At 49.2% G+C, this 24,919-nt stretch overlaps 1 protein-coding gene across 5 annotated transcripts in view; it reads right to left on the reverse strand.

The window, feature by feature from the left end:
* The window catches only part of LYN (LYN proto-oncogene, Src family tyrosine kinase), an 89,327-nt gene that overhangs the window by 16,051 nt on the left and 48,357 nt on the right, over window positions 1-24,919 (reverse strand). For 3 of the 5 annotated variants that reach the window (XM_029068560.1, XM_039912478.1, XM_029068562.2), the window contains exons 2-10: window positions 21,669-21,805; window positions 19,640-19,691; window positions 19,435-19,540; window positions 18,597-18,695; window positions 18,351-18,454; window positions 17,224-17,373; window positions 14,837-14,989; window positions 2,480-2,662; window positions 1,122-1,198 (exon numbers count right to left, since the gene is read on the reverse strand). In XM_029068560.1, the coding sequence (XP_028924393.1) occupies window positions 1,122-1,198; window positions 2,480-2,662; window positions 14,837-14,989; window positions 17,224-17,373; window positions 18,351-18,454; window positions 18,597-18,695; window positions 19,435-19,540; window positions 19,640-19,691; window positions 21,669-21,800 (1,056 nt within the window). In that variant the 5' untranslated portion in view covers window positions 21,801-21,805. The remainder of the gene's footprint in view (window positions 1-1,121; window positions 1,199-2,479; window positions 2,663-14,836; window positions 14,990-17,223; window positions 17,374-18,350; window positions 18,455-18,596; window positions 18,696-19,434; window positions 19,541-19,639; window positions 19,692-21,668; window positions 21,806-24,919) is intronic. The other 2 variants (XM_029068563.1, XM_039912479.1) reach the window with 1 other exon arrangement.

Below are 24,919 nucleotides of genomic sequence, written 5' to 3' on the forward strand. Positions count from 1 at the left end.
TTTGACAACCGGCAACCTAACTCGAGGCAACGGAAACAGAAGGACACTGTTAGGGAAGGTAGGGGAAGAGTCGGATGTGGACCAACATTCCCTCTGACTGCGCACAGTGATTAGAAGAGCAGTGTGATCTAAGGGAAAGGGCACAGGCCTGGGAGTTAGCAGTCCTGTGTTCTAATCCCAACTCTGGCAGTTGCCTGCAGAGTGGTCTTGGGGAAGTCCCTTCGCTTTTCTGCGCTTCAGTTTCCTCACCTGTAAAATTCATTCATCCATTCACTCATCCGATGGTATTTACTGAGCGCTTACTCTGTGCAGAGCACCGTGCTAAGTGCTTGGAAAGTACATTCAGTGTCTGTTCTCCCACCTTCTTATCTGTGAGCCCCTTGTGGGACGGGAACTGTATCCGACTTGACCAACTTTTCTACCCCAGCGCTTAGAACAGTTTATAATGCACTGTATGCATCTAGTAAATACCATCATAATAATTAGAGAGTGTCGAGGCAGGTGGACCCGCACCCTTGCCGGGCCATTTCTGAATCTAGCTTCTAGAGGAAGCCAGAGGAAGCCACGGCCCAGATCATGCGGACCTGGAGGCTGGCTGAATTTGAATTTTCCTTGGCGGGAGGGAAGAAGAAGCAGTACTTTCCCTGGAATTTCAACAATTCTACATCGTGCTAAATGGTGCTCTGTGGCCATCTGCCAACCTTTCCTCTGCCGTTCCCTTCGGCACCACAGAGAGTCTAAATGAAACACAATCCAATCCTGCCCAAAAGCGGCCAGGGAACTGAATGGAATCCAATCAGCCGCTGCAGAGGCACGAATCCTCCCGCTGTGGCATTGGTAAGTTCCCCGCCAAGCCCCCTGTGGTTGGCTAGCTGGGACTTCTAAAATTGCTTCCCATCACAATGCCCCAGTGGGCCCTCAGATCTAGCTCAGGAACACGCTAACCCCAGAACCGGACACCAGCTCCCGTGCCAGAACTGGGAACGTCCAGACCAACGCAACCTCTCAGAACAGGCGACTCGTCGTCCCGGCGAAGGGCGAGGCCGGGAAACGAACGCAGGGTCTACTGCTTCCCGACACCCCGGATGGCCTCGGAAGGCGCTTTTCCCGGGCTACTTTACCTGGGCAGAGAAGTCGATTAGCTTTGGCAGAAGAACCTTGCCACCTTCGTCACTCTTGAGAAAATCCAACAGGCTGCCTGTTTGAGGCGAGAAGGAACTGGTCAGTGCTGCTTCCAAAGGAAGAAGTGAACCGTGACCACCGAGGTCGCCGCCATCCAGGTGGGCTGGCCTGAACGTGCTGCTGTGGGGGATTCGGGTCTTCCTCCGACCCCTGAGTTACGTCCACCTCCCCAGCTGGGGCTTCCACACCTTGACCTTCCTCCCGCTGGATTTCGAGGGCCTGACACCGGGCACGGGTTGACCTTCCTCGCCTGAATGTCTGTGCCAGGCGGGAGCCCGCCCCAAGAGACGGCTCCACGGGAGCCCGAGGCATCAGTGACCCAACGAGTCCTGCGGGGAAATGCCCTCGGAGGAGATCTGGCCAGATCAAAGAGCCCCATGCTTCGTTGGGCTGGAGAACAAAGAGCTCAGGCCTCTCCGGTTCGGCCTGTCCTCTCAACCCTGATCCCGATTTAATTACCCGATTTCCAGTTGAGTAAGTGCTAGGTGGCCGAAAGGGGAACCTTGCTATTAGGGGCCGACCTCCTGGGCAGAGAACGTAGGGCCCGCCCTGGGCTGGTCAGGGGCTGAATAGCCAACTGTTCCCTTTTCCAGAACCTCTGCCGCTTCTCCTTCAGCTCCCGCTGGGGATCGTTTGATCCCGAGGGGCGAGCTGGAGGGGAAACACAAATCGGACAGATGTTCGCATCCTCTCTGCCCCCGAATATGGCTACTATCACTCAGCTCGTGGCGGTGCAGCTGCTTGGTCTCCCGTGGTCATCCCTACCCCACGGCTGGAAGAGAACCAGCAGAGGCGGCCGGCAACCAGCAGCGTTTCAGGGCTGGTGGTCTGATCGTGGTCTGAGACCTCGTTGCTTGGGACGCAGGCATGGAGAGGCGACCCATTTAAACAAGGTCCGACTTGGTGGAAAGAACGTATGTTTGAGGATCAGGGAGCCTGGGGAAGCCAGATTCCAGTCCCAGCTCTACCACTGGCCTTCTGAGTGACCGTGGGCAAGTCACTTCGTTTCTCTGGGTCTCGGTTCCCTTTTCCGGAAAGTGGGAGGTAAAATCTCTGCTTCCCCTCTCTCTTAGATTGCGAGTCCTACGAGGGACACGGATTGCCTGTTTCGATTCTCGTGTCTCTTTCCAGCGCTCAGCGCGTAGTAAGCACCTAATCAGCGCCGTTATTATTATTATTACTCTAACATTAAATTGAATTCTGTTTTTAGCGGGTCACCTGAGGATAAATAACCTGTCCTTTCCGATACGCTCGTGACCCTCTTCCACACTCGGTTGAGGCGGTCGGGGCCGCTCACCTTTTGCCATGTATTCTGTGATGATGTAAATGGGCTCTTCTTTGGTCACCACAGCGTACAGCCGGACTAACTTGTCGTGCTGAAGGGTCTTCATGAGGTTGGCTTCCTCCAGAAAAGCCTGAACAGACATGGTGCCGGGCTTCAGGGTTTTCACGGCCACTTTTGTAGTATTGTTGTAGTAACCTAGAAAGACACCGATAGACAAGACGGTTGGCATTTGTTGCGCACAGACCTTACAAGCCATGTTTACCTGTACACCAGCTTACTTTTACTTCTCACTTTTATCACGCGACATGTCAGCATCCAAAAAGAGGGACATTCATTCATAAGTTTTGTCTTTGACTTGAACCAAGAAACCATCCAACGGCTTAGAAAAAAAATGACCGAAACACAACACCTAACGTGGCCCGGTGCAAGAACACGGGCCCGGGAGTCAGTGGACCTGTGTTCTAATCTCGCCTCCGCCACCTCTCTGTGGTGTGACCTTGGGAAAGTCACATAACTTATCTATGCCTCAGTTTCCTCATCTGTAAAAGGGGGATTAAATCCTTCACCTCCCTACTTAGACTGTGGGCTCTATGTGGGACAGGGACTGTGTCCAATCTGATTATCTTGTTTCGAGTTTCAACCCCAGTGTTTGGCGCAGGGTAAGCACTTAACAGGTGCCATTACTATTATTGCTATGATTTTAGCCAGTCTGGCAGGGTGAAAAGAGCTTAGGCCAGGACTTCAGATGAATTCTGGAAATCTCCTTCTCCTTCCTTCTACCTGTAAATTACTTTAGTGTTGGTCTCCTCAACTAGACTCTAAGCCTCTTGGGGGCGGGGATCCAGTCCACCAATTCTATTATACACTCCCGGGCACTTAGTAGCTGTATCAACAGTATTTATTGAGTGACTACCGTGTGCAGAGTATTACACTGTTCGACCTCGGACAAATCACGGAACCTCTCTTTGTGACTCATTTTCCTCAGCAGTAAAATGTGGAGGTTGATGTGGAGGTTAAATGAGAAAATAAGTGTGAAAATGCTTTGGGAACATGTAAGCGCTAGATGAAATGCACGAGAAGCAGCGTGGCTCGGTGGAGAGAGCACGGGCTTGGGAGTCATAGGTCGTGGGTTCCTGACTCCGTCACTTATCAGCAGTGTGATAAGTCTGGCAGTGTGATAAGTTTGGGCAAGTCACTTAACTTTTCTGTGCCTCAGTTCTCATCTGTAAAATGGGGATTAAGACTTGAGCCCCATGAACCTGATTATCTTGTATCTATACCTAGCGCTTAGAACAGTGCTTGGCACTTAGTAAGCGCTTAACAAATACCATAATTATTAGGCAGTATTTGGGGGGTTTATTACACCCCCGAGTCATATGCAACAAAAAACTCTTAAGCAAGGCATAAAGGACAGAAATAAAAAAAGGTTTTACTAACAGGATGAGGTATTCTATAAATCAGCCTCAACAATGGTTTTCATAACAATTTCCTCACAACTATTTTATCTTCATCATTGCCTCACAAAATCCAGGATCTATGCTGATTTTGTCTTCCATTTAAAAGGTTTTACTTATTTATCTGAGGATAAACAATAGACTTTTCAAACGTTCTAGATATTTTGGCTTTCTGTGCCTACATATTCATTTTTATTATTATAGCCTGTTCTATACTTACGGGAAAGTGAATCTTCCTAATAATGTGTCTCTCTGTTTTTCACCGGGCAGTAGCCACACCCACAGCTGCTCTGGTTTTTTTTTTTTCAGAGTAATCGCTTCTTAACATTCCAGGAATTTTATGTAAAAACCTTTGGATGCTAATGGAGGTTAGATACCATAATAAGAGAAAACAAACACCATCTTGCTGTCCAGACCTACAGATTCTTCACGCCACAACCCCTGACAGCTTCCCTCTCCTTGTCCTCGTCAGTCGGTCATACATATTGAACGCTTACTGTGTGCAGAGCATTGTACTAAGCGCTTGGTACCTTATAACAATAAACGGTCTAAATGGGGAGACAGACATCAATATAAATAAATTACAGATATATATGTAAGTTCTGTGGGGCTTGGTGGGGGGATGAATAAAAGGGACAAGTCAGGGTAATGCAGAAGGGAGCTGAAGAAAAGTAAAAGAGGACTTAGTTAGGGAAGGTCTCCCGGAGGAGATGTGCCTTCAAGAAGGGTCTGAAGTCGGGGAGAGTAATTGTCGGTCGGATATGAGGAGGGAGGGCGTTCCAGGCCAGAGGTAGCCTGTGAATGTCTGCTCAAAAGGGACCACACGCAAATGCTCAGAGGCCTCTGGTGGTGGGAACGCAGACAAAGATTCTTATCCAAATGGACAACCTTCTGTGATGGGTCCAAGCAAAGACAACCCTTATCTGCAAGGCGGCACCCTTTCGGCGTGCTGGAATGCCCACCGCTTTCTCCTCCCTGGCCCGCTGCTCTGCTCTCCCTTCCTTTCCCTTTCTCTGCTCCCCAGCGGGCCAAGGAAACCCTCCGGCTCACCCTGCAGCCTGTGGTGGCGGTGACCCAATGTTTCCCACCCCGGAGTCAAGGCAGCGGAAGGATCTGAGAAACCCAGAGACCTAGCCTTCTGTTACCCCGCCTAGGGAGGGGCAAGAGCACAGGCCTGACAGTCAGACGACCGGGGTTCTCATCCCTGCTCCGCCGACTGCCTGCCATGTGACCCCAGGCAAGAAACTCACCCTGTGCCTCAGTCTCATCATCAGTAAAATGGAGAATAAATACCCGGTCTCCATCCACCTTAGGTGTGAGCCCCAGGTGGGACAGAGACTGTGCCTGGCCTGATGATCTCGTATCTATCCTATCCTTGCTTGGGCTTTTTTAACGCGTTTATTAATCGCTGTGCGCCAGGCACTGTACTGAGCGCTGGAGTGGATACAAGCAAATCGGGTCGGACACAGCCCCTGTCCCATGTGGGGCTCCCAGTCTCAGACCCCATTTTGCAGGTGAGGTAACTGAGGAACAGAGAAGCGAAGTGACTTGCCAAGGTCACCCAGCAGACAAGTGGCAGAGCCAGGATTAGAACCCATGACCTTCTGACTCCCCGGCCCGTGCTCTATCCGCTATACCATGCCACTTCTCTATTAATCGATCGATGAGGGTGGAGAGGACGTGACAAGGGGATTGGACACGTTCCTCAGTCCCTGCCCCCTCCCTCACCAAAGGAGGGTTGGGGTAACTTGAGGTGGTGGGTCCAGATGGGGTCGTCTCTTCGAGACACTCGTCCACGGATGCCGGGAAGGTTCAAGAGCCAAAACGGGGTGCAGGTCTCCACTTGGCTAGCCTCCGGAAGTCTGGCTGAGTTCAGCCTCACGTCCCTTTTCCCCTTCCCCTCCCGACATCTAGGACTGGGCCACAACCAACTCACTCTCCTCGGTCTTCAGTTGGGGAATGACCGGAAACGGGGCTGCCCCTCTGCGTGGCTCTAGGAGGAGGGAGATCCTGGGGCCTCTCCTGGATTGGCCAGCAACTTGACTAGTTTCTAGGTGAAGAAGGGCACGGCCTGCCCCGATGGCATGACACCACCACAAAGGAAGCCAACGGACCCGCGAGGCCAGAGCAGCCGGGGCGGATGAGGACCGGTCAGACGGGCATGGATGACCAGTCACCTGAAGGCTTTAGCAACTGCCAGCTCATTATCTCAAACAAATCCCCACGGTCTCCCAGCCCGCCGTTTTGCCGGGACCGTTATTCCTCATTCGGGACCGTTTTTCCTCATTCGGCCTAGACTGCTGCTTCTCACGGAGTGGAGGAGGGCCTGCTCTCAGCCTTCCCTCTGGGATTCACAGGCAGATTTCTGACTTGGCCAGCAGCAGAGCACCAGACTCTCGTTTCGGTCTTCCTGCCTCGCCGTCCTGTGCCTAGGGACCCGTCACGTGCCTTCCTAGTATTCGCTTCAAGACGAGGTCCCCGTTATCTTGTACCTGGAACCGACGGCGCAGTTCTCTACCATCTGTGACTCCATTCTTCTGTCACGTAAAATATGCAATCCCTCTGCGAAAACCAGCCCATCATCCACAGCCCTATTCCCAGAACTCTACCGCGGGCACAGTTGATATTGTGATAACCTTTGTATTGCTTGACCCAAAGGAACTCTGAGGTCAGAAACCTCTCCTTGGGCTCTTGAAGACAGCATTTTTCCTTCCTAGTGAAGCAAGCAGGAACAAACTGAATGTGCTGGGTAAGACTTTTTGAAAATTTTAACTGGTTAAAATAAAACCAACCTCAAAATAAATGCCAGCCTGCTAATCTCTCATTTCCCCAGCAAATGTGCTGGGTCAGCTCTCCTTTCCCCCCCCCCCCCCTCCCCGGGGAATGCACATTTCGACATCACCGGCTGAGCCGTCCCCTGCCTTAACTCTTTAAATGCCAGGGAATAATCGATAGCAACGGGAACCTGATCGGCCTCCGGAGAGTCAGTCGGTCCTGCCTCCGCTCAAGTTGGTACGTAGCGAAGCTTCGCATTTTACAATTCTCCTTTGTCATCAGAGACACGCCGCCTTCCACCCTCACCTCCCTACCCTCTCCCAGTCCCCATCGACAGCCTCCGGGATAACGGATTTTAAGACGACCTCGATTTCGTCTCACCGGAAACCAAAAATGCATCCTTGTCTCCGAGACGTGTCATATGACAGGATATATATTGTATCATCCTCCTCACTGGTTTTCCTGCCTCCAGGCTCTCCCCGCTCCACTATATACTATATGCCGCTGCCCAGATCAGCTTCTCGAAGCGTCAAGTGGGAGGCATCTCTCCACTTCTCAAAACCCTCCACTGGCTTCCTATTTCTCTTAGCATCCAACAAAAACTCCTCCCGATCCACTTCAAAACTCTCCACCAACACTCCCCATCTTACATACGGTCTCCGTTCCCCCGCTACTCCCTAGACCAAGCTCTTGAGGAGTTGAGAAACAGGTTGATCACAGGCCTGTGGCGTCAGACACAGGCCAGCATGACAGTCTAAGCTGTCCTCAGTGTGGGGATTGGATCTACAGGAATTCAATCCCTATATGTGACAGGAGGCACCATCCTGCTGTCTCGTAAAGGAGTAAAACTCCTGAGACTTGGCCCAGAAAATGATGATCTCTCCAACAGAGCCCAGCCAGGAAAATGTTCGGGGACCAACTCTGCCAGGGGGATGAAGACGCTCGGAGACAATCCTGCCGTTTTAGAGTTTTTCGGCACTCCTGGCAAGGCAGATGACCGCGGTCGGCCGCTTCCTCCCCAGGAATTGAATTTTCGAGTGGAAAGCTACAGGATTTTCTCCTTATCAAACAGTTCCTCCCACTCGGCTTCAGTCTAGGGAAGCGTGAGTACCAGAGAAAATGAAAGTTTTCTTCTCACAAACCCAAATGCTGCAGTCTTGACCTGGGATCCGTGGGCCGGAGAAGTCAAATGAAAGCCGACCAGGTTTCGCTCCACTTGAGTAGCAACAAAAGCGTAAACTGAGGGATGAGGATGCTGGGCCATCGAGAATGCCAATCGGCGCTGGCAGCCAGCCTTCTGTTGCCTCTTCCCTTCAGGGTCGGCTTCTCCGGCAAGTCTGTGCCGTGGAGTGTAGAGAGATCGCAACCGACAGCCCTTACGTAATCATCCGAGGTACGGCCTAGCGGAAAGAGCCCAGGCCTGGGAGCCAGAAGATCCAGGTCCTAGTTCCGGCTCCGTCACTCGCTTGTTGTGTGACCTTGGGCAAGTCACTTCACCACTCTGGGCCTCAGATTCCTCATCTGTAAAATGGGGGTGCAGCACCTGTTCTCTCTCCCGCCTTAGATTGTGAGCCCCGTGCGGGACGGGGTGATTATCTTGACTAACTCGGCTCTTAGCACAGTGCTGAGAACACAGTAAGTGCTTTCCAAATGCCAAAGCACAGGCCTGCTTCCCCCAGAGAAGGGAGTAAACTGCTTGCTTTTTGGAGATGCCACAGCTTCCCCGCAATGCCCCAGGCTAGCTAGCTTATTAAGTGGACTCTCTTGGACGAAAAGAATTCATTTCACCTTTCCCGAACAGAGGAACCATACCCCCTTTGCTCCCGCTGGTAGGCAGAGAGCTCCTCCATCTCAGTAGCCCTGACAAGGAACCGCAAGAGGTACAAGACGGGCTGAGCTGCAGGTCTTTGAAGCACTTGTCCTCTGAGAGTCTCACCTGGGCCTGCAGACCACTGTACTAAGAGCTTGGGAGAGTACGATGCAGTAGAGTCGGTGGCCAAGGAGCTCACAATCTGTACATTTTACAGCTCACTGCTTCACATGACAAACCTTTCGACGAGGGTTTCCACAGTGTGGAATCAATGTTTTTACGCGCATGAGTTTCTCCTAACTGCTCTCGGGTAATTGCCCTCCAGAGCGGGCAGCAGTCTTGGCGGCAGCGCGGCCTAGTGAATAGAGCACGGGCCTGAAGTCAGAAGGACCTGGGTTCTAATGCCGGCGCCGTCACCTGTCCGCTGTGTGACCTTGGACAAGTTCCTTCACTTCTCTGGGCCTCAGTTACCTCCTCGGTAAAATGCGGGTGAAGACTCGGAGCCCCATGTGGGATAGGGACGGTGTCCAACCTGATCTGCTTGTATCCACCAGTGCTTAATACAGTGCCTGGCACACAGCAAGCGCTTAACGAATACTACAATTATTGACCGTTGCTGAGGTGGCCTGAGGTGTCCCAGTTTACTCTTTTAAGGATGGCGGAGCCCGCTGTTGAGAAGGCCGGGCGGGCGGACGAGCCTCGGTCCAGTCAGGAAGGTTTTGGGGCCGGGAAACCTGGGCGTCCCCCTCGCGACCCCGTCCGTCACGGTCCCTCCGGGGCAGCGGGTACAACAAGCCAGAAGGGGGGCGGGGGGGGGGGCGGCTCATGGCAAAATGCCTGCAAGAGTTTTCAGCACAAAGCCCACTTCTGGCCAGAGGGCCCGCAGCACAGCGCTGACGCTGTGCGGTAGACCGGCTGGCTGTTCCCGGGGTAGCGCTGCAGTAGCCGCCGCAGGGTTGGCCGCCCGCGGTAGCCGGCTATTTTCGGGCTTCCTGCTGAGCCTGTCCAGTAGATAGACTTCAGTGAGAAACCACTGCTGGCTTAGCCCCAGTAGACCTTCCTCTTTTTCTGGCTATCTTTCCAGCCCCGCTCCAGGGAGGTGGGGGTGATTAGATATTGCAGGAGCAACAAACTCCAGGGAACTCAAGAGAGGAGTCAACTCTGGTAGTCGGGGGTGACGGGCGGGAGCCGAAGAAAAATGACTGGATTTTTTGGCTCTAAAATTGCCTAGTTTATCAGGTCACAATGATTTTGGGTTCCCATCAAATTTAAATGAGACTTTTTTTTTTTCCCCTGCAGAACAGGTGGGGTCTGGGGGCAGACGAGAGCCAATACTTACTTTGACTCATACTTCACTCAAAATGAAAAAGAAAGAAAATAGAAATCACTTGCAACTAGATTCCCCTCTGAACAATCAGGGGCCCGCTAAGTGTCCTGCCTGGTTTTCAGTTCCCCACGGCCACGGAAACTGGGTGTGCGGTGTCCTCCTCCCAGTTGTTCATCCAAGGGGCCGGGGAAAGGCCGACCAAATGTCAGACTCAGGTGTGGAGATGAGGTTTCCGCTCTTTAATCCCTCTCCTTTTTGAGTTACGGTATTTATCAGGTGCTTATTACGGCCCAAGCACTGTGCGAAGTGCTGGATAAGAAACGAGAGAAGCAGAACAGTCACGGCCCCTATCTATCTTAGATGGGGGTCACAATCTAAGAGGCAGGGAGAACAGTTTTATGCCCCAGTTTAAATGTGAGGATACCGAGGCAAAGCGAGGTTAAATGACCGGGCCAAGTTCACACACTAGGTCGGCGGCCAGGCTGGTCAGACCCACATCTCATGATTCCCAGCCCCACACTCTATTAGGGCACACAGCCTGCTCCTTGACCAAGCGGGTCCCGTATCAAAACTTTTCCTTAGAATGTGAACCCCACAAAGGCCTGTAAGCAGAAGGTGAGCTTTTAGAAGTGCAGTGGAGGGAAGGAATGTGCCTGGCTACAGAAGATGCGGGGAAAGCATTCTAGGCAGGGTGGACATTCAGGGCATCGTCTCAGAGCCGTGCACAGGGGACAGGGAGCTCGCTTGCTTGGGGTGAGGGGTGGAGGAGAAAGGACCCAGAGGGCAGCCGGGGCCAGGGGATCTAGCAGTTGGGGGCTTCGGAGCCCAACGGGGAATTTCAATCAACAACAGTCACTTGTTGGGCAGCTCTGTACCTTCAAGAGCTACAGTCTAGTACCCCTACTAAGTGCTACCAGCAAGGGAATGCCTAGGGGACACAGAAGTGCCAGAATGGCAGTTAGGGTGGGGAGAGGAGAGATGAGTTGGGGAAGACCTGGAGGAGATGTGACATCACACAGGCCTAAATGACCTAGTGACAGTGGAAGTTGAGGAGCTTACGGACCCAATCCGATGGGTGAATTAGCTGATCTTTCCTCCTATCTATACAAAGCTGGAGTGGGGACAGACTGTTGGTAGGGAAACCGTCACGGTTTTGTAGAGACCGTAAGGTCGTCTACACTGTGAACTGGTTGTGGGCAGGCAATATGCTTACCATCTCTGTGGACCGAGATTGTGAGCCCCACGAGGGACAGGGACTGCGGCCAACCCGATTCGCTTGCATCCACCCCAGCGCTCAGTACAATGACCGTCTAATAGTAAGTGCTTAAAAATACCATTACTTATTATTATTATTCTCCCGAGCACTTAGTTATAAAGCTTTGCACACAGTAAGGGCTCAATAAAAACCACCGACCGATTGATTGATTGAGTTGTGTCCCTGCGGCTCCTGGACTAGACTCTGGGATTTTGAGGATCAGACAGAGGGAAATGTTTTCTCTGACTTTTTAAAAAGTGGTTACAAGTGTCATCGGGGCATCCCAGAAGGAGAACACCCAGTGACGAACATAAGGGACTCCCGTTCCAGCGAGGCCTGGCCGGTCAGGAGCCGCGTCCCCTCCCGCTCCCCCCCATAGCCACCCCCTTCATGGCGGTCCCTTCCCAGCCAGACCACACTCCCCTGCTTCCTCCCCAGGCTCCCTAAAAGTCACTTCCTGGAGCTTTCTAGGCCCTGCAAAATTAAGACCATATTTTCTTTTCAGCAAGGCTGGGGGGGGGGGGGGGAAATTAGCTAGCTGGTACGAATTCCCACAGAGCGGACAGGGTGAGGCACCAACCTCTCGTGGGCAAGTGAGTTTCTCGTAATTCAGCGACAGAAGCTTCAGAACCAAAAGCCAGGTTCAGAGGAAGCTTCCTAGTTTACAAATTTTTTCCCCAAAGCAACAACAGTTCCCAAAGGAAAACACTTCACCTACGTTAGACATCAAGAAGATCAAATAAACAAGAGGAAACATCTTGAGGCAGAAACACCCCTTTATAATTTTTTTTTCAAGAAACACTCACTTCCTGAATTCAACTCCCTTTGCCGACAACACGCCGGCATCGTCTTTCCACATTGACCCAAATATTTATTCGTTCGGTTGACTAGAGAATAATCCATAATGGCTGCGCTTTGATGTACACCAAAGAAAAAAGCTGCCCTCGCCAACTAAAATCTCCCCAGATGAGTTTAAAATCCATTCAGGGGCTAAAATCAATTCAGGGACCTGGGAGGACTGCATGTGTGGAGATGTTATTTCCACACACCGACCCCAGCCAGAATAAGAGACCTAAGAGCATTGTTCAGGTGTGATTCCATATCCGGGAAGGCACATTCTGCATCCTTTTTGGGGGTATTGGGTACACACCAAGTGCACAGAAGTTACAGCCGTTGGGCGAGACCTCCGACTTTTCCCCTGGCTGGCCGCCAAAATTCTAAGGTTGTGTCAGACTTCCCACAGCTGCCTGACACTTTCCCTTATTTATGTTTTACCATAATCACCAAGCCTCTCCAGGTGGAGCAGTTTTATATAAAACTGTTTTCCTCTTTTGGGCGCTTTCATATAACCGGCTGAACACTAGGCTCCTAGGCATTTTACACGTGGTCACCCCCACCCCGGATGCTAATAACTCTGACCCTGTGGTCTAACCGTTGTCCAAAACAGTGTACGTTCAGCATATTCTTATGGAAAGTTCCCCTGAGAAGGAGGAAGGGAAGGATTGTGGGGTGGGGGCTAGAGAAAGGGGAGGAGGGAAGGTGGACAAGAGGGATGGGGAGGAGGGAAGGAGAGAGGGGAGGAAGGAAGAAAGGAGAGGGGGGAGGAGAGAAGGAGAGAAGGAGGAAAAGAGGGAGGGTAGAAAGGAAAGAAGAGGGAGGGGAGGAAGGAAGAAGGGCAGGGAGGAGGGAAGAAGGGTGGGGAGGAGGGATGGAAGGAGAGGAGGACGGGGGGAGGGAAGAAGCGAAGGAGGGAAGGGGAGAGGGAAGGAGGATTAACGGTGGACTGAGCAGCCGTGCCTAAGTGGTGGAGTTTGAATGATGGTCTCACAGAGAAGCAGCGTGGCTCAGTGGAAAGAGCACGGGCTCGGGAGTCACAGGTCATGGGTTCAAATCCCGGCTCAGCCGCCTGTCATCTGTGTGACTTTGGGCAAGTCACTTAACTTCTCTGTGACTCAGTCACCTCATCTGTAAAATTGGGATTAAGACTGTGAGCCCCACGTGGGACAACCTGATCACCTTGAATCCTCCCCAGCGCTTAGAACAGTGCTTTACACATAGTAAGCGCTTAACAAATGCCATCGTTATTACATCTCACCCGGTAATGTTGTGCTACAAGCCCGAAAGGGATTTTGGAGAAAAATACCACTGAGAGTCATCATCTCATACCCTGCCAACTGCTCTTCTCACAGATCACTAAGAACACATTTCCTTTTTCATCTTCGCTGGCACTTGACGCTTGTGACTCAGAGAGGATGAGGAAAAATAAAAGTTCTCCCTCACCTATATTTGATATTTAAAAGGTCAAACCGCTGGCAGTGTGGGTCCTGTACCCGGGGCTCTGGTAACAGCGTGATGGGGAAGGGACTTGTTGCCACAGAAGCAGCGTGACCCAGCGGATAGAACCCGGGCCTGGGAGTCACAGAAGGACCTGGTTCTCAGCCCAGATCCCCCACCTGTCTGCTATGTGACCTTGGGCAAATTTAACTTCTCTGTGCCTCAGTTACCTCATCTGTAAAATGGGGATTGACTGTGAGTCCCACGTGGGACAGGGACTGTGTACAACCTGATTAACTTGTATCTACTCCAGCAGTTAGTATAGTGTCCGGCACATAGTAAGCATTTAATAAATACTATTAAAAAAGAAAGTAGTGCTGGTTTACAGATTATCTCTGCCTGACCCTGGATCCCGGCGACGCACACGGTAATAAGGAGTCAGCCAGGATTCAAGGCTGAGCGTCGTGTAGCCAGAAGAGAGTTCAGAGATGCCTCCTTCTGTGTACGGTTATTTAACAGATTAAAAAAGAACACTTACAGTTTAAACCTTTTTCACTGATATTATTATTGTTATTGTCAGCTGGGTGACTGTGGGCAAATCACTTAACTTCTCTGTGCCTCAGTTCCCTCATCTGTAAAATGGGGATTAAAAGTGTGTGAGCCCCACATGGGACAACCTGATGACCCTGTATCTCCCCCAGCGCTTAGAACAGTGCTCGGCACCTAGTAAGCGCTTAACAAATACCAACATTATTATTATTATTATTATTATTATTATCATTCCAAGTGCTTACTATGTGTTGAGCACTGTTCTAAACACTGGGGCAGACACACGGTCCCTGTCCCACATGGGGCTCGGAGCCTAAGTAGGAAGGAGAACAGGTATTTAATCCCCACTTACAGTTGAGGAAACTAAGGCACGGAGAAGTTAAGCGACTTGCCCAAGGTCACCCACCGGGCAATTGACAGAGCTGGGATAAGAACCCAGGTCGTCTGACTTCAAGGCTAATGCGCTTTCCGCTGGACCACACTATTTCTCCATCCTTCCCCCTTTAGCAAATAACCAAAGGAAGGTCGATCTGGGACACCGTCAGAGTTGTGGTAAAAGACCTTCAACTGGGGAAAAAACCTCACCTGCACTTTAAAAGGTCTGACTCAGGGAGGGAGCCGTTGAGGGCCCCGGGCAAGATAGAGTCGAGAAGAAATCCACACACCCTCCTCTCTCGTGGAAGACTATTCAAAAGGAGTTTTGAACCGGAGGAAAAGCACACAAGACCCAAGGGAGGGAGAAAATCAAAGAGAGATACCATGCAGAGCGAGATCAGCCCCTTCCTCCCAGTGTACGAGCTTTGCTTCGTTAGCTCCGATTCAACCGCTCTCCCGGCTACGGGGCACTTCTCCGGGCACCTTCATCTTTCTCTGCATCTGTTGAACCAACGCAAAGAGCCTCCCACAGGCTCACACAGTCTCTTACCCATCCAGACTTCTCCAAACTGTCCAGCTCCAAGCTTCTTCACTAGCTTAATGGATTCACGGGCAATCTCCCAGGCATCTTTATCCCACGGTTTTTGTGGTTTGGGACTGATGCACACTTTTTCGAGCCGCCGGCATAAGCCATCTGACTGCTCTAGATTTCAAAGGGAAAAACAGGGTTTTACAAAAGAGATTCATCTGGGGTGCCACGATTATCCCTAAAGTAAATTGTGTTAGCATCCTATTTATGCCTACCTTAGACCTGCCATGTCAGCATGCAGCCCACATGTATTCAGAGACTGTGAGGCTTTGAAATTTGAATCCAGAGGACAGTTTAAAATGTCCTTGAGCTAGGTGTTGGACAGTCCTACAGTGCCAGATGTTGCTACAGGGCATTTAAGATACTATCTCTATTTTGACAATTGCTAAATCACTGCCGGTGGTAACAAGAGAAGAGAGAAAGCAACAGAATCTGGTGCATTTTGCACTCTACAGAGTTGAATAATGTAAAACAAGCAATTCAATTATGCTCAATGTGTATTTGCATGTGCGCGTACACACTCGCACAGGCACACACGCAAGTTGGATTTTGCACTCTGGGAGACAAAGGAAGTAAACAGATGGAGTCAAGCGGCTCTCCTTGAGCCCTAGGGATCCTTGAAGGGGCAGTTTTGAAAACAATGAGATTTGCTGCAAGGAGTCAACGTATCAGTTTGGCAGAGGACTGTCTTTATCTTGTGTAATGGAGTGTGCTGCACGTAAGGATGTTTTTAACCACACCCATGGGCATATGGATAAGAGTTCATCATCCCGCACCCTGCTCCCCCCCCTTTTCCTTTTCTTCCCACTCTTCCTTCCTTTGTATTTATTTATATCCATCCCTCAGCACTCGGGTAGATAAGTGTATTCAATTGTGTATTCTTCTAGTTATTCTGATGACTCTGTGCGTAAATATTTTTAGATCTGGTTCCTCCCCTGGAATGTAAGCTCCCAACGGGCAGGGGATGTGTGTCAATTCTGTCAGTTGAACTTCCCCAGGGGTTTAGTGCCAGTGCAGTGTACCCAGTGAGCGCTCAATAAATACCATTACTACGAAAGGCCAGCTGCACATAGTCTATAGAATCTAACACATACCATATGTTGGCCTCGCTGGGACTTCTCTAGCAGTACTAATGCAGAGAGGGCCACGGTGCTGATCTGCAAATCTAAACTCCAGATTCCAAATAATCTCCCTCCCTCTTTGAAAGTGAGCCCAGCGTGGGTCATGGACTTAACACGGTGTCTAGTGCATAAGCACTTAATGCCATCATTAACAGACACCACCGTTATTACATAGGCTATCTAGTTTTAATATATACATTCTTCAGAAGGAATGAAATCCTTTCAGATAATTCCTGTCAATTTCAATCTCTCAGATAGCCTGGTGATGGTTTGGAATTCAGCATGGTAAAGTAGGGGCGCTTTAAGCGATTTCCCGTCCAGGCTCCGCGTTAAAGCGACCCTGCCTTCTGACCTCAGAATTATTGTTCACCGGTGACCTCCGAACAGCACGTGAAGACTGGGGATGAGTCAGACCGCGGGATTGGGATGCAACGAATGAGAGCCACGATCCCTTTTTAAGGGAGGATACGCTTCTCATCAATCCAACCCGGACGTGCCTACCAGAGTTGGAGGGACAGCCCAAGCCTGCCCAGGGTCTTCAGCACCTTAGTCAATCAATCAATGCTATTTATTGAGTGCGTACTCCATGCATAGCACCGTACTAAGTATTTGGAACAGCACCACAGAATAAGGCGATATGATACCCGACCTCGAGTAGCTTACAATCTAACAGGGGAGAAAGAGACATTGAAATAAATTACAGGTAAGGGAGGCAAATGAGTGTAAGATATGAACACAAGTGCTGAGAGTGGTGGATGTGGGGGGCATGGGGGTGAGTACCTAAGTGCCTAGTGGGTACGGACTCGAGAGCACCAGAGACGCATTAGGGCAAGAAGTAGGAAGGGGAGATGAGAAATTATCACAGTACAGTGTTCTACACGCAGTAAGCGCTCAATAAATACCATTGATTGATTGACTGATAGATATGTCTAAACTAGGCAAGCTTTTCACCGGGGGGATTGTACAAAACAAGCTTCCCTGACTATACGCCAATCGCTTCATCAGTATTTTGAATCCACGGGGAATGCCAAATACTTGTAGACCTTGAAGTCTGTTAAACTTCTCAAGGTGGTAATATATTTGACGGAGTGGCTTTGGGACTTAGAGAAATAAAGTGCACTGTGAGAAAAATACTAGACATTTGGAATATGAAAAAATTGAACTATGTAGAAAAACAAAGATTAAAGTCACAACCATTTTCTAACACTCTATATTGCTTCTACTTACTCTGGTAATGTTTGATCATGTCGCTGATACAGGTGAAAGTAATTCTTGGAGAGATATAATAGCCACCATTGTCCAGACTTCTAATTTTGTAGTGCTTAATAACATCACCTTGCTGGGGGTCAAAATCTCTGATGGAGAGAGAGAAACTGCCTATTGAAAAGGGAAAGAAAAAGGGGTTGTTTCATAATTAAGTACAGTACATATACTTACACAAGCATATACAGATCACCCATCATCCTGGTTAGTCATGTACTAGTAATTCCAAATTGGCAAGTCACTTGGGGACTTTGAATGACCCACTAATCAGAGGTGCCCACGTTTCACATTGAGTGTGGGTGGTTTGGGGGGTGGGGAGTGGGGGTGGCCAAAAGGCGGGCGGGACTATGGGGAAAGAGCAAGCCAGAAGGTTTCGGGGGAAAAAGGGGAGAAGGCCTAATTTTAGGTGTTTCCAGCGCCTCTGGGAAGTCCTGGACTCTTCTCCACTTGCTCAGAAGGTTTCAGACTCCGTCACAGATGCAGGATGGGCAAGACTGAGATTCCAACCGAAAAAACAGAGGGGCCGAAAACAATGGCTTCACTAACAATTGCTAAAACCCCAGGGGAAAATGGCCCCCACCTTCTCTAGGGGTGTGTCCACTCTTAGTGGAAAATGAGTTTAAAAGACTGAAGATGACTTCCAATGTAACTAAATTTTATCCAATTTGTTATTTTCCCACACTTTTAAATTGGGCTTCAAACAAATAGATGTACTGTATTTTTAAAAAATGATTCCACAGAAGGTCTCAACTATCACAGTCCAAGTGTGAGACAGAATGTGGGAAGGGGTTACAATTTCTCAAAAATGCTGGCTCTGGAGAAGCTGACTGTAGCTAGGGGGTGTTCTGATGTACAGCTATCTGATTGGGCTGTAGCAGGAAACACTAAAAAGCCATCCCTCCCAACTTTATTTTTCGTAGCCTCACTTCTCGCTCTTCTGAGCTGATCCTGGGCGCTCTCAACAAAATATAGTATCTCTCTAACTTCCTTTGGTGTTGGAAAACAGTCACGGGTTATAATGAACTGAAATGCATTACAGTGTTCAATCAAACAGTGGAAGAATTTCATCTTAACTCTAAATTAGTTTCTACCTTTTTGTGTTTCACTTTCTCTGATAAGAAATGCTCCAGCACTGTTTCCTGGAGCTAGAAGCTGTCTCTCTGCATCTTTCCTGGTTATATCCTTGAAGAACCACCTGGAAAAGTAGTTCAAAACAGTTTACATTTCCTTAGGAAGGGCGAACAAGACAACGGCACAATAGAACACAGCATCGACTCGACTACTAGAATACACACACACACACACACACACATATACGCACAGAAACAAGAACTTACTCTTCGGTTTCCAAGGTATTTACTTTAGCTACGTAATTGCTTGGAATGAAGCCTTCTCTTTTTGTTGAGAGAGATTTAGCCTTCCACCATTCTCCATGCCTGGAAAAAACAACAACACATAACATAAAAGGGTTTTCATCGGCCGGACCAAAAGCAGCAAAAGTTACAAGGGGAGTAAGCTGGAATTCCTGAATCTGCGACCGCAGCAATTGGGTCTGGACATAGCTAGAGCCCTGGCCCCATGATACCCCAAGGGTGAAGAGTGGAGCTGGATGTTAGACCAACCAAATTCAACTGGTACAGTCCCTCACATGAACCTGGAGGCAAGGTGGCGGGCAGGGGAGAAGAAGGGAAGCGAAGAGGCCGTTGAGGAAAAAAACAGAGCAGCGATGACCAATAAGTCTCTGCCTCCAACCCAGCTTTTGGTATTCCTAGATCGAGAGGGGCTGCTTTGGACTAACGCTCTTCTAAACGAAGCTCAGCGGATCTTGTAAGAGGCTTTTCCACATCGGCTTTTAGGGGGCTCTTTAATCCAACTCTTCTCTGAAACAAACTGCCCCGTAACAGGCCTGCGAGGTAAATGAGAAAATGAACAGTTCCCCATCAAGCTTAAGACTGGCTCGAGCACAAGCAACCAAACCTCTGAGGAAAACTGTTCCGGTCTCACCCAGAGCTGCCGCCACGTCTTCAAGACGGCCAGGAGGAAGCAAACCTCCTTCACCACAGTGGGTCCCCGCTAAACGTGTGAGGGAAGCGGGGAGCTAAAAACGAGCCCTACTTTAGAACGCCGGCGAGGTCTGGGGGCAGAAAGGAGCCGTCGTAGTGTAAGCATACTTACTCCTCTAGGACTTTCAATTTTTCTCCTTTCTTGAAAGATAAGTCATCTTGGTGAATGCCATCGTAGGGATACAAGGCTACTACAATGACCCCTTGTTCCTCTGGATCTGTTAGTGAATAAGCCAAGGGAGAACACGATTTTAAATGTCCGTTCTTTAGGGAACTCGGGGAGTACAGAAAATGCCACTGTGCAGGGGAAAATGTACCTTTGCTTTGGAACCTCTGTCCTGGGAGAAGGTGCGAGTCTGAACAGAGAACCTACAACAGAAGACTATAATTGTTAGGGGGCATGGAAACTGGATTTTTTTTCTCTCCCTCCCATTACCAGTTGAATTAACAAGCATGTCTTTCTACCAGAGGTGCAAGCGGAGATCAGATTGGGCACTCTGAGATCAAGAGAAACAGGGAGGGGAGGATTTGGGGGAAACCAATCGAGGGATCTGGGGAGCAGGCAAGCAGGGCCTACACCTCTCCCGGGGCAGCCAGGAAAGGGAGGATCTCTTCCTTAAAACACGGTGGAATCCACGTGAGGGCACTAACTCTAATGACCACCCCTGGCCCCATCGCTGACAGCAGACTGATCCCTCTACGAGTGGTGAGAGGATAGGAAGTGGGGACGGAAGAGGAGGGGGAAATCTAGCTGGCGGTGACTATTAGTGTCATCTGAAATGGGCCCGGCCTGTGTCGCACGGGGGGTTGCGGACCTCTTTAAGGCATCTGAGCTCCTTGGGAGGTTGCGATGGCATAAATCTCGGCACATACATTACAAATTTACTGCACTCTGACTGAGGATTTTTTTCATTAACCACTTGGCCATGCATCCGGTTTACATCCAGTTGGACGGTATTCTTACTGAAAGCCTCGGCAGAAAAGAGCTCCAGAAACCCCAGATGTTGGAAGACCAAGGAATGTGCCATCTGCTATAGACATATTAAAATGCTTCGGGCTCTCATCCAGCATATAGAATTTGATTCAGCAAGTCCACAAAACTGGAATTAATTTTTCCAGAGGACTTGATCATTTGATGGAGCATTTTAAATCGTATGTTAGTGTTAATTATGTCAGACTTAGAGAACGTATAATAGAAACATAAGAAACGGATATTTTAATTTTGAATGGAACAAGCCTTGTTCATCAGCTATCCATGGGGAAAGGTTTAAATTTTCACTCTTCATCAAACGCATCTTCAATTTCCATTAAGTTATTTTAAATAGTCTGGCACGGGGAATTTAAATCTCCTCCAAGATACTTTAGCTGCTGTCAAAATCAAACGGGTCGTGCTTTTAGCTCCTAATACCTTCCTAACTTTTACAGCAAGGAGTTGGACTTTCCTCTTGGACCAGGTATGAGTGAAGACAAGAAGTTGCTAGGAACAGCTCTCGTGCTGAGTGCTTCTGCCAGCTGGCAGCTCTCAAGTTCTCTTTTAAAAAAGCACCGGGAGCCATCCGCCCAAGCAGCTCAGCATCAGCAGTGCACCCTTGAGATCACCAGGAACATGTGGTGGCCTCCCTCCTTCGTTCTCTCCTTCCCCACCCCCTCTTGCCCTGAACTTCCCTGGGCAATAACCCCACTAGGAAAATGTGATGAAGGAGTTGGGGGGGGGAGGGGGGTGTGGGTAAATTTTGCTTCCAATCGCTTCTATCACTTTATGTTCACTGCCCGTGAAATTATGATTTAATCTGCCAATCTGTCTCAAAAGACGTTAAACTGAAGATTCACAGGTTTGGGTCAAGTGACTGCTTTTGTATGGAGAGAGGAGGAAAATGCATTTTTAAAAAAGAAAAAGCAAACCACGTGAAACTGTAAACATTTACAACACCTTCAGAACCTGTGACTAACCAACCTGCACTCATGAGACTTACAGAAATGGAATTATAAAGCTGCTCTGCTACATTCCCCATTGACAGTCCTCAGGCTTTTCCCTTCCCCCAAGGTAGAAGGTGCTTCCCCACGCTCCTAGCTCTGAAAGGGTTTCCTAACATCTGGGATTGGAAAGATCACTGGCTCCCACTAAGAATGACAGGAAATCTGTGACCTCCTAAGTGATCCCCAAGCCTTTAAAACATTCACATGCCCCGAGAAGGCTCGAACTCCGAAGCCAAGCCGAAATTAAGTGAGGACCAGCAGGTGATCGAAATGGCTTTCCACATGCCCGTGATCTTGATTGAATTTAAGAGTTGCACCAGCCGTGCGTGCACCTCGCTGCTGGGATTCTCCCTGCGACTATCTACTTACTGGCCTTTGCTGTTTATTGGACGTTGGATCTCTCACATAAATAGTTCGGTCAGTATTACGTACTGGTTGGCTCTTCAAATCTATCCCATCGTCATTCAGATTGTCTTTCCTTTTTGATTTTATACATCCCATATTTCCTGTTGGAATACAAAGGCATTAAACATGCTTTTTGTCATTTTAGAACAAGCTTCTCATTCAATCAAAACATCTTCAGAACAATAAAAAATGGCATCTTCTTGACATAACCCAAGCACCGGGATTTACGGTGACTCCAACCAGATGTAATCACAGTGCAGGCTAAATCACCAAGAAAATTAATTTGTGCCCACAGCTACACCTGGTATCGGCCAGGCTGAACTGAACCCCAGCAACGTGGCGACTAAATAGGTCCAAGGTCCCGTTGTGACAAGGAGACGCGAAAACCTGTGAGGGCCGGTAGAGGGAAGGTGGGGGGGGGGGGGGGGGGCGAGGCCGGAAAGTTGCCGGACCTCTAGTACTCCGAGCGGTGACGTGGCTTCGGGACCCACTTCCCTCTGCCCCAGGAGGACTGTGCACTATACAAGGGGGGGAGGGAGCACCGGCTCTCAGAAGGGAGACGAAAAACAACAACAAGAATAATCTTTATTATTATTGCGGTACTTGTTAAGTTCTCCGTGTGCAAAGTGGTGAGGTAGATACAGTACAGTCGGGTCAGACAAACAGTCCCTGTCTGCCCTAGCGCGCACAGTCTAAGTAGGAGGGAGATGACTTATTTCATCCCCGTTTTACAGATGTGGAAGCTGAGGCACAGGATTAGAACCCAGGTCTCGGTCTCCCAGTCCTGGGCTCCTTCAAAACAAGGGGGAAGAGTGGGAAATAGGCAGGGCGGAGAAAATAAAACAGGAGAGACAGAAATGGTAGTTTAATGACATAACAAGGGAAAAGAATAACAAAAGGGAGGGAAGATACAAAAAATGGGGCACTACCCTGGAGAACCAATCAAGGACTAGAAATGGAGCTGGAAAATTTAAAAAGCAAGTAGAAAGAGAGGATGAGGGGAGAAGCAACTGAGGGGAAAGAAGCCAACAGAAGGAGAAAGATTTGGGAAGGTTTGGCTCAGAAGTGAAAGACCGGAGGGTCTGAGAAGCAGCGCGGCCTAATAGAAAGAGCACGAGACTGGGAGTCACAGGACCTAATCCCAGCTCTGCCAAATGCTCACTGTGTGCCCTTGGGCAAGTCACTTAACTTCTCCGTGCCTCAGTTTCCTTAACTGTTAAAGGGGGATTACAACCTACTCCCTCCTACTTAGACTGTAAGCCCCAAGTGGGATTGGGATCGTGCCTAACCTGAGCGACTTGTATCTACCCCAGGATTCAGAACAGTGCTTCTTGGCACACAATAAGTGCTTAACAAATACAATAATAAAAATGACAACAAAAAAGCGCCGGGGCTAGTTGCTGAGCGGGGCAGTAGCAGGGGTGGGAAACAGTGATGAGCTGGGAAGCAGCGAGGCGGGCGGGGAGGAGGCAGGGAAGAAGGGGATGCTTAAAGGAAACGGAATCAGCACACCAACTACACTTAAAGCTCAAAGGATCACAACCGAACCAGTCCAAATACGGTTCTCAAGATCCCTTGACTCTTGGACTTTTCAGAATCCTAAATATGGGTACCTGACTTCTTGTCAACATTACCCAATTTCCTTTTTAATTATCATAGCATTTATTTTTTCTAAATTTTATAGCGCTTTCATTCTAACAACATGTCTGCATCTGGTTGCCCTACTCACTTGAAGCCCCGTCTTGGGCCGTGGCATGAACGTAATAATGACGACGACAACAGTACCGCGAATTTGTATAGAACTTTTTTCCCCCCCAAGTACATTTCTCCTCACGAACTCCAGGTTAGTTTGGGGAAAGCAGGTAGAATTATCCCATTTTACAGATGAGGCAACTGAGGCAAAGAGGTTCGAGATACATGCCGGAGACCACAAAGGAGGCCAGTTTCTCCTAACTCTCACACGCATTTTCCTTATAGCAAACAGACTGACTGTCAGCCAGATCCTAGCAGACAGTCACCCCCATTAATACACCATTCTCTATCCCCTGCCCTGTTCGTGATGGCGCCGTGGATACGGTCCGGCCTGGGAGTCAGAAGGTTATGGGTCGGCTGTGTGACCTTGAGCGAGTCACTTCACCTCTCTGTGCCCCAATTACCTCACCTGCAAAATAGGGATTGAGACTGTGTGCCCCGTGTGGGACAGGGACTGTGTCCAACCGACTTGCTGGCATCCACTCCAGCGCTTAGAACAGTGCCTGGCACAGAGTAAGTGCTTAAAAAATAACACAATTATTAATATGTTATCTTGGGATGTCTGCTGTAGCAGCAGTAGCATTTATTAAGCGCTTACTGTGTGGAAAGCATTACGGTAAGCACTGGGAAAAGGTACCCAGGGGAGAATTAGACACAGACCCTGGGCCCCACGGGGCTCCCGAAGTAAGTTCACCCAGTCCTATTTACCAGACTGAAAAATAATCTCATTCAGTCATCTAATACTTGGGCCCCATAACCGTGGCTAATGGAGAATCGCCTCACGTGTTAGATTAAAAACAATTCAAAATATTATTGCAGCTTGAAAGCTTATCATTATACAATGGCAGAGTTGGTTAATTCAAACCCAGTGGTTACTTTTCTCTGCACAGTGAAGTCCTGTGCTTCCGTGCTTCTACTGGCCCCTTTCTCTTGCATATTTTGGATTTGTAGCCTCTGACATTGCTTTCCTCTTATGGTAAATTTGACTATAATCCCTAGAGTTTCCAAGGGTCAAGGCAATGGACTTGCTTCCAAATACAGTAGTAGCAAACACAAAGGGCAATGAAATTTTAGCACCGCATGATATTTTGCAAAAATTTCCCAAATTCGGACTGTTGCATAATCATGCAAAATTGTTAAAATTGCTTTCCCATTTCTGATGGGTTTCTTCACAGACATCATTTGAAGCAACGGTATTTATCGAGCGCTTACCAATAATAACAACTATGGCATTTGTTAAACGCTTTCTACGTGCCAAGCACTGGGGCAGATGCAAGATAATCAGGTCGCTCACGGTGCTCACGGTCTAAGTAGGAGGGAAGACAAGCATTGACTCCCCAGTTGGCAGATGAGGGAACTGAGGCACAGAGAATTTAAGTAACTTGCCCAAGGTCACAGAGCAAACAAGTGGTGGAGCTGGGATTCAATCAATCGATCGTATTTATCGCGCACTTACTGTGTGC

This window comes from Ornithorhynchus anatinus, chromosome 7 (genome assembly GCF_004115215.2).
Source record: "Ornithorhynchus anatinus isolate Pmale09 chromosome 7, mOrnAna1.pri.v4, whole genome shotgun sequence".
Taxonomy (NCBI): Eukaryota; Metazoa; Chordata; class Mammalia; order Monotremata; family Ornithorhynchidae; genus Ornithorhynchus; species Ornithorhynchus anatinus.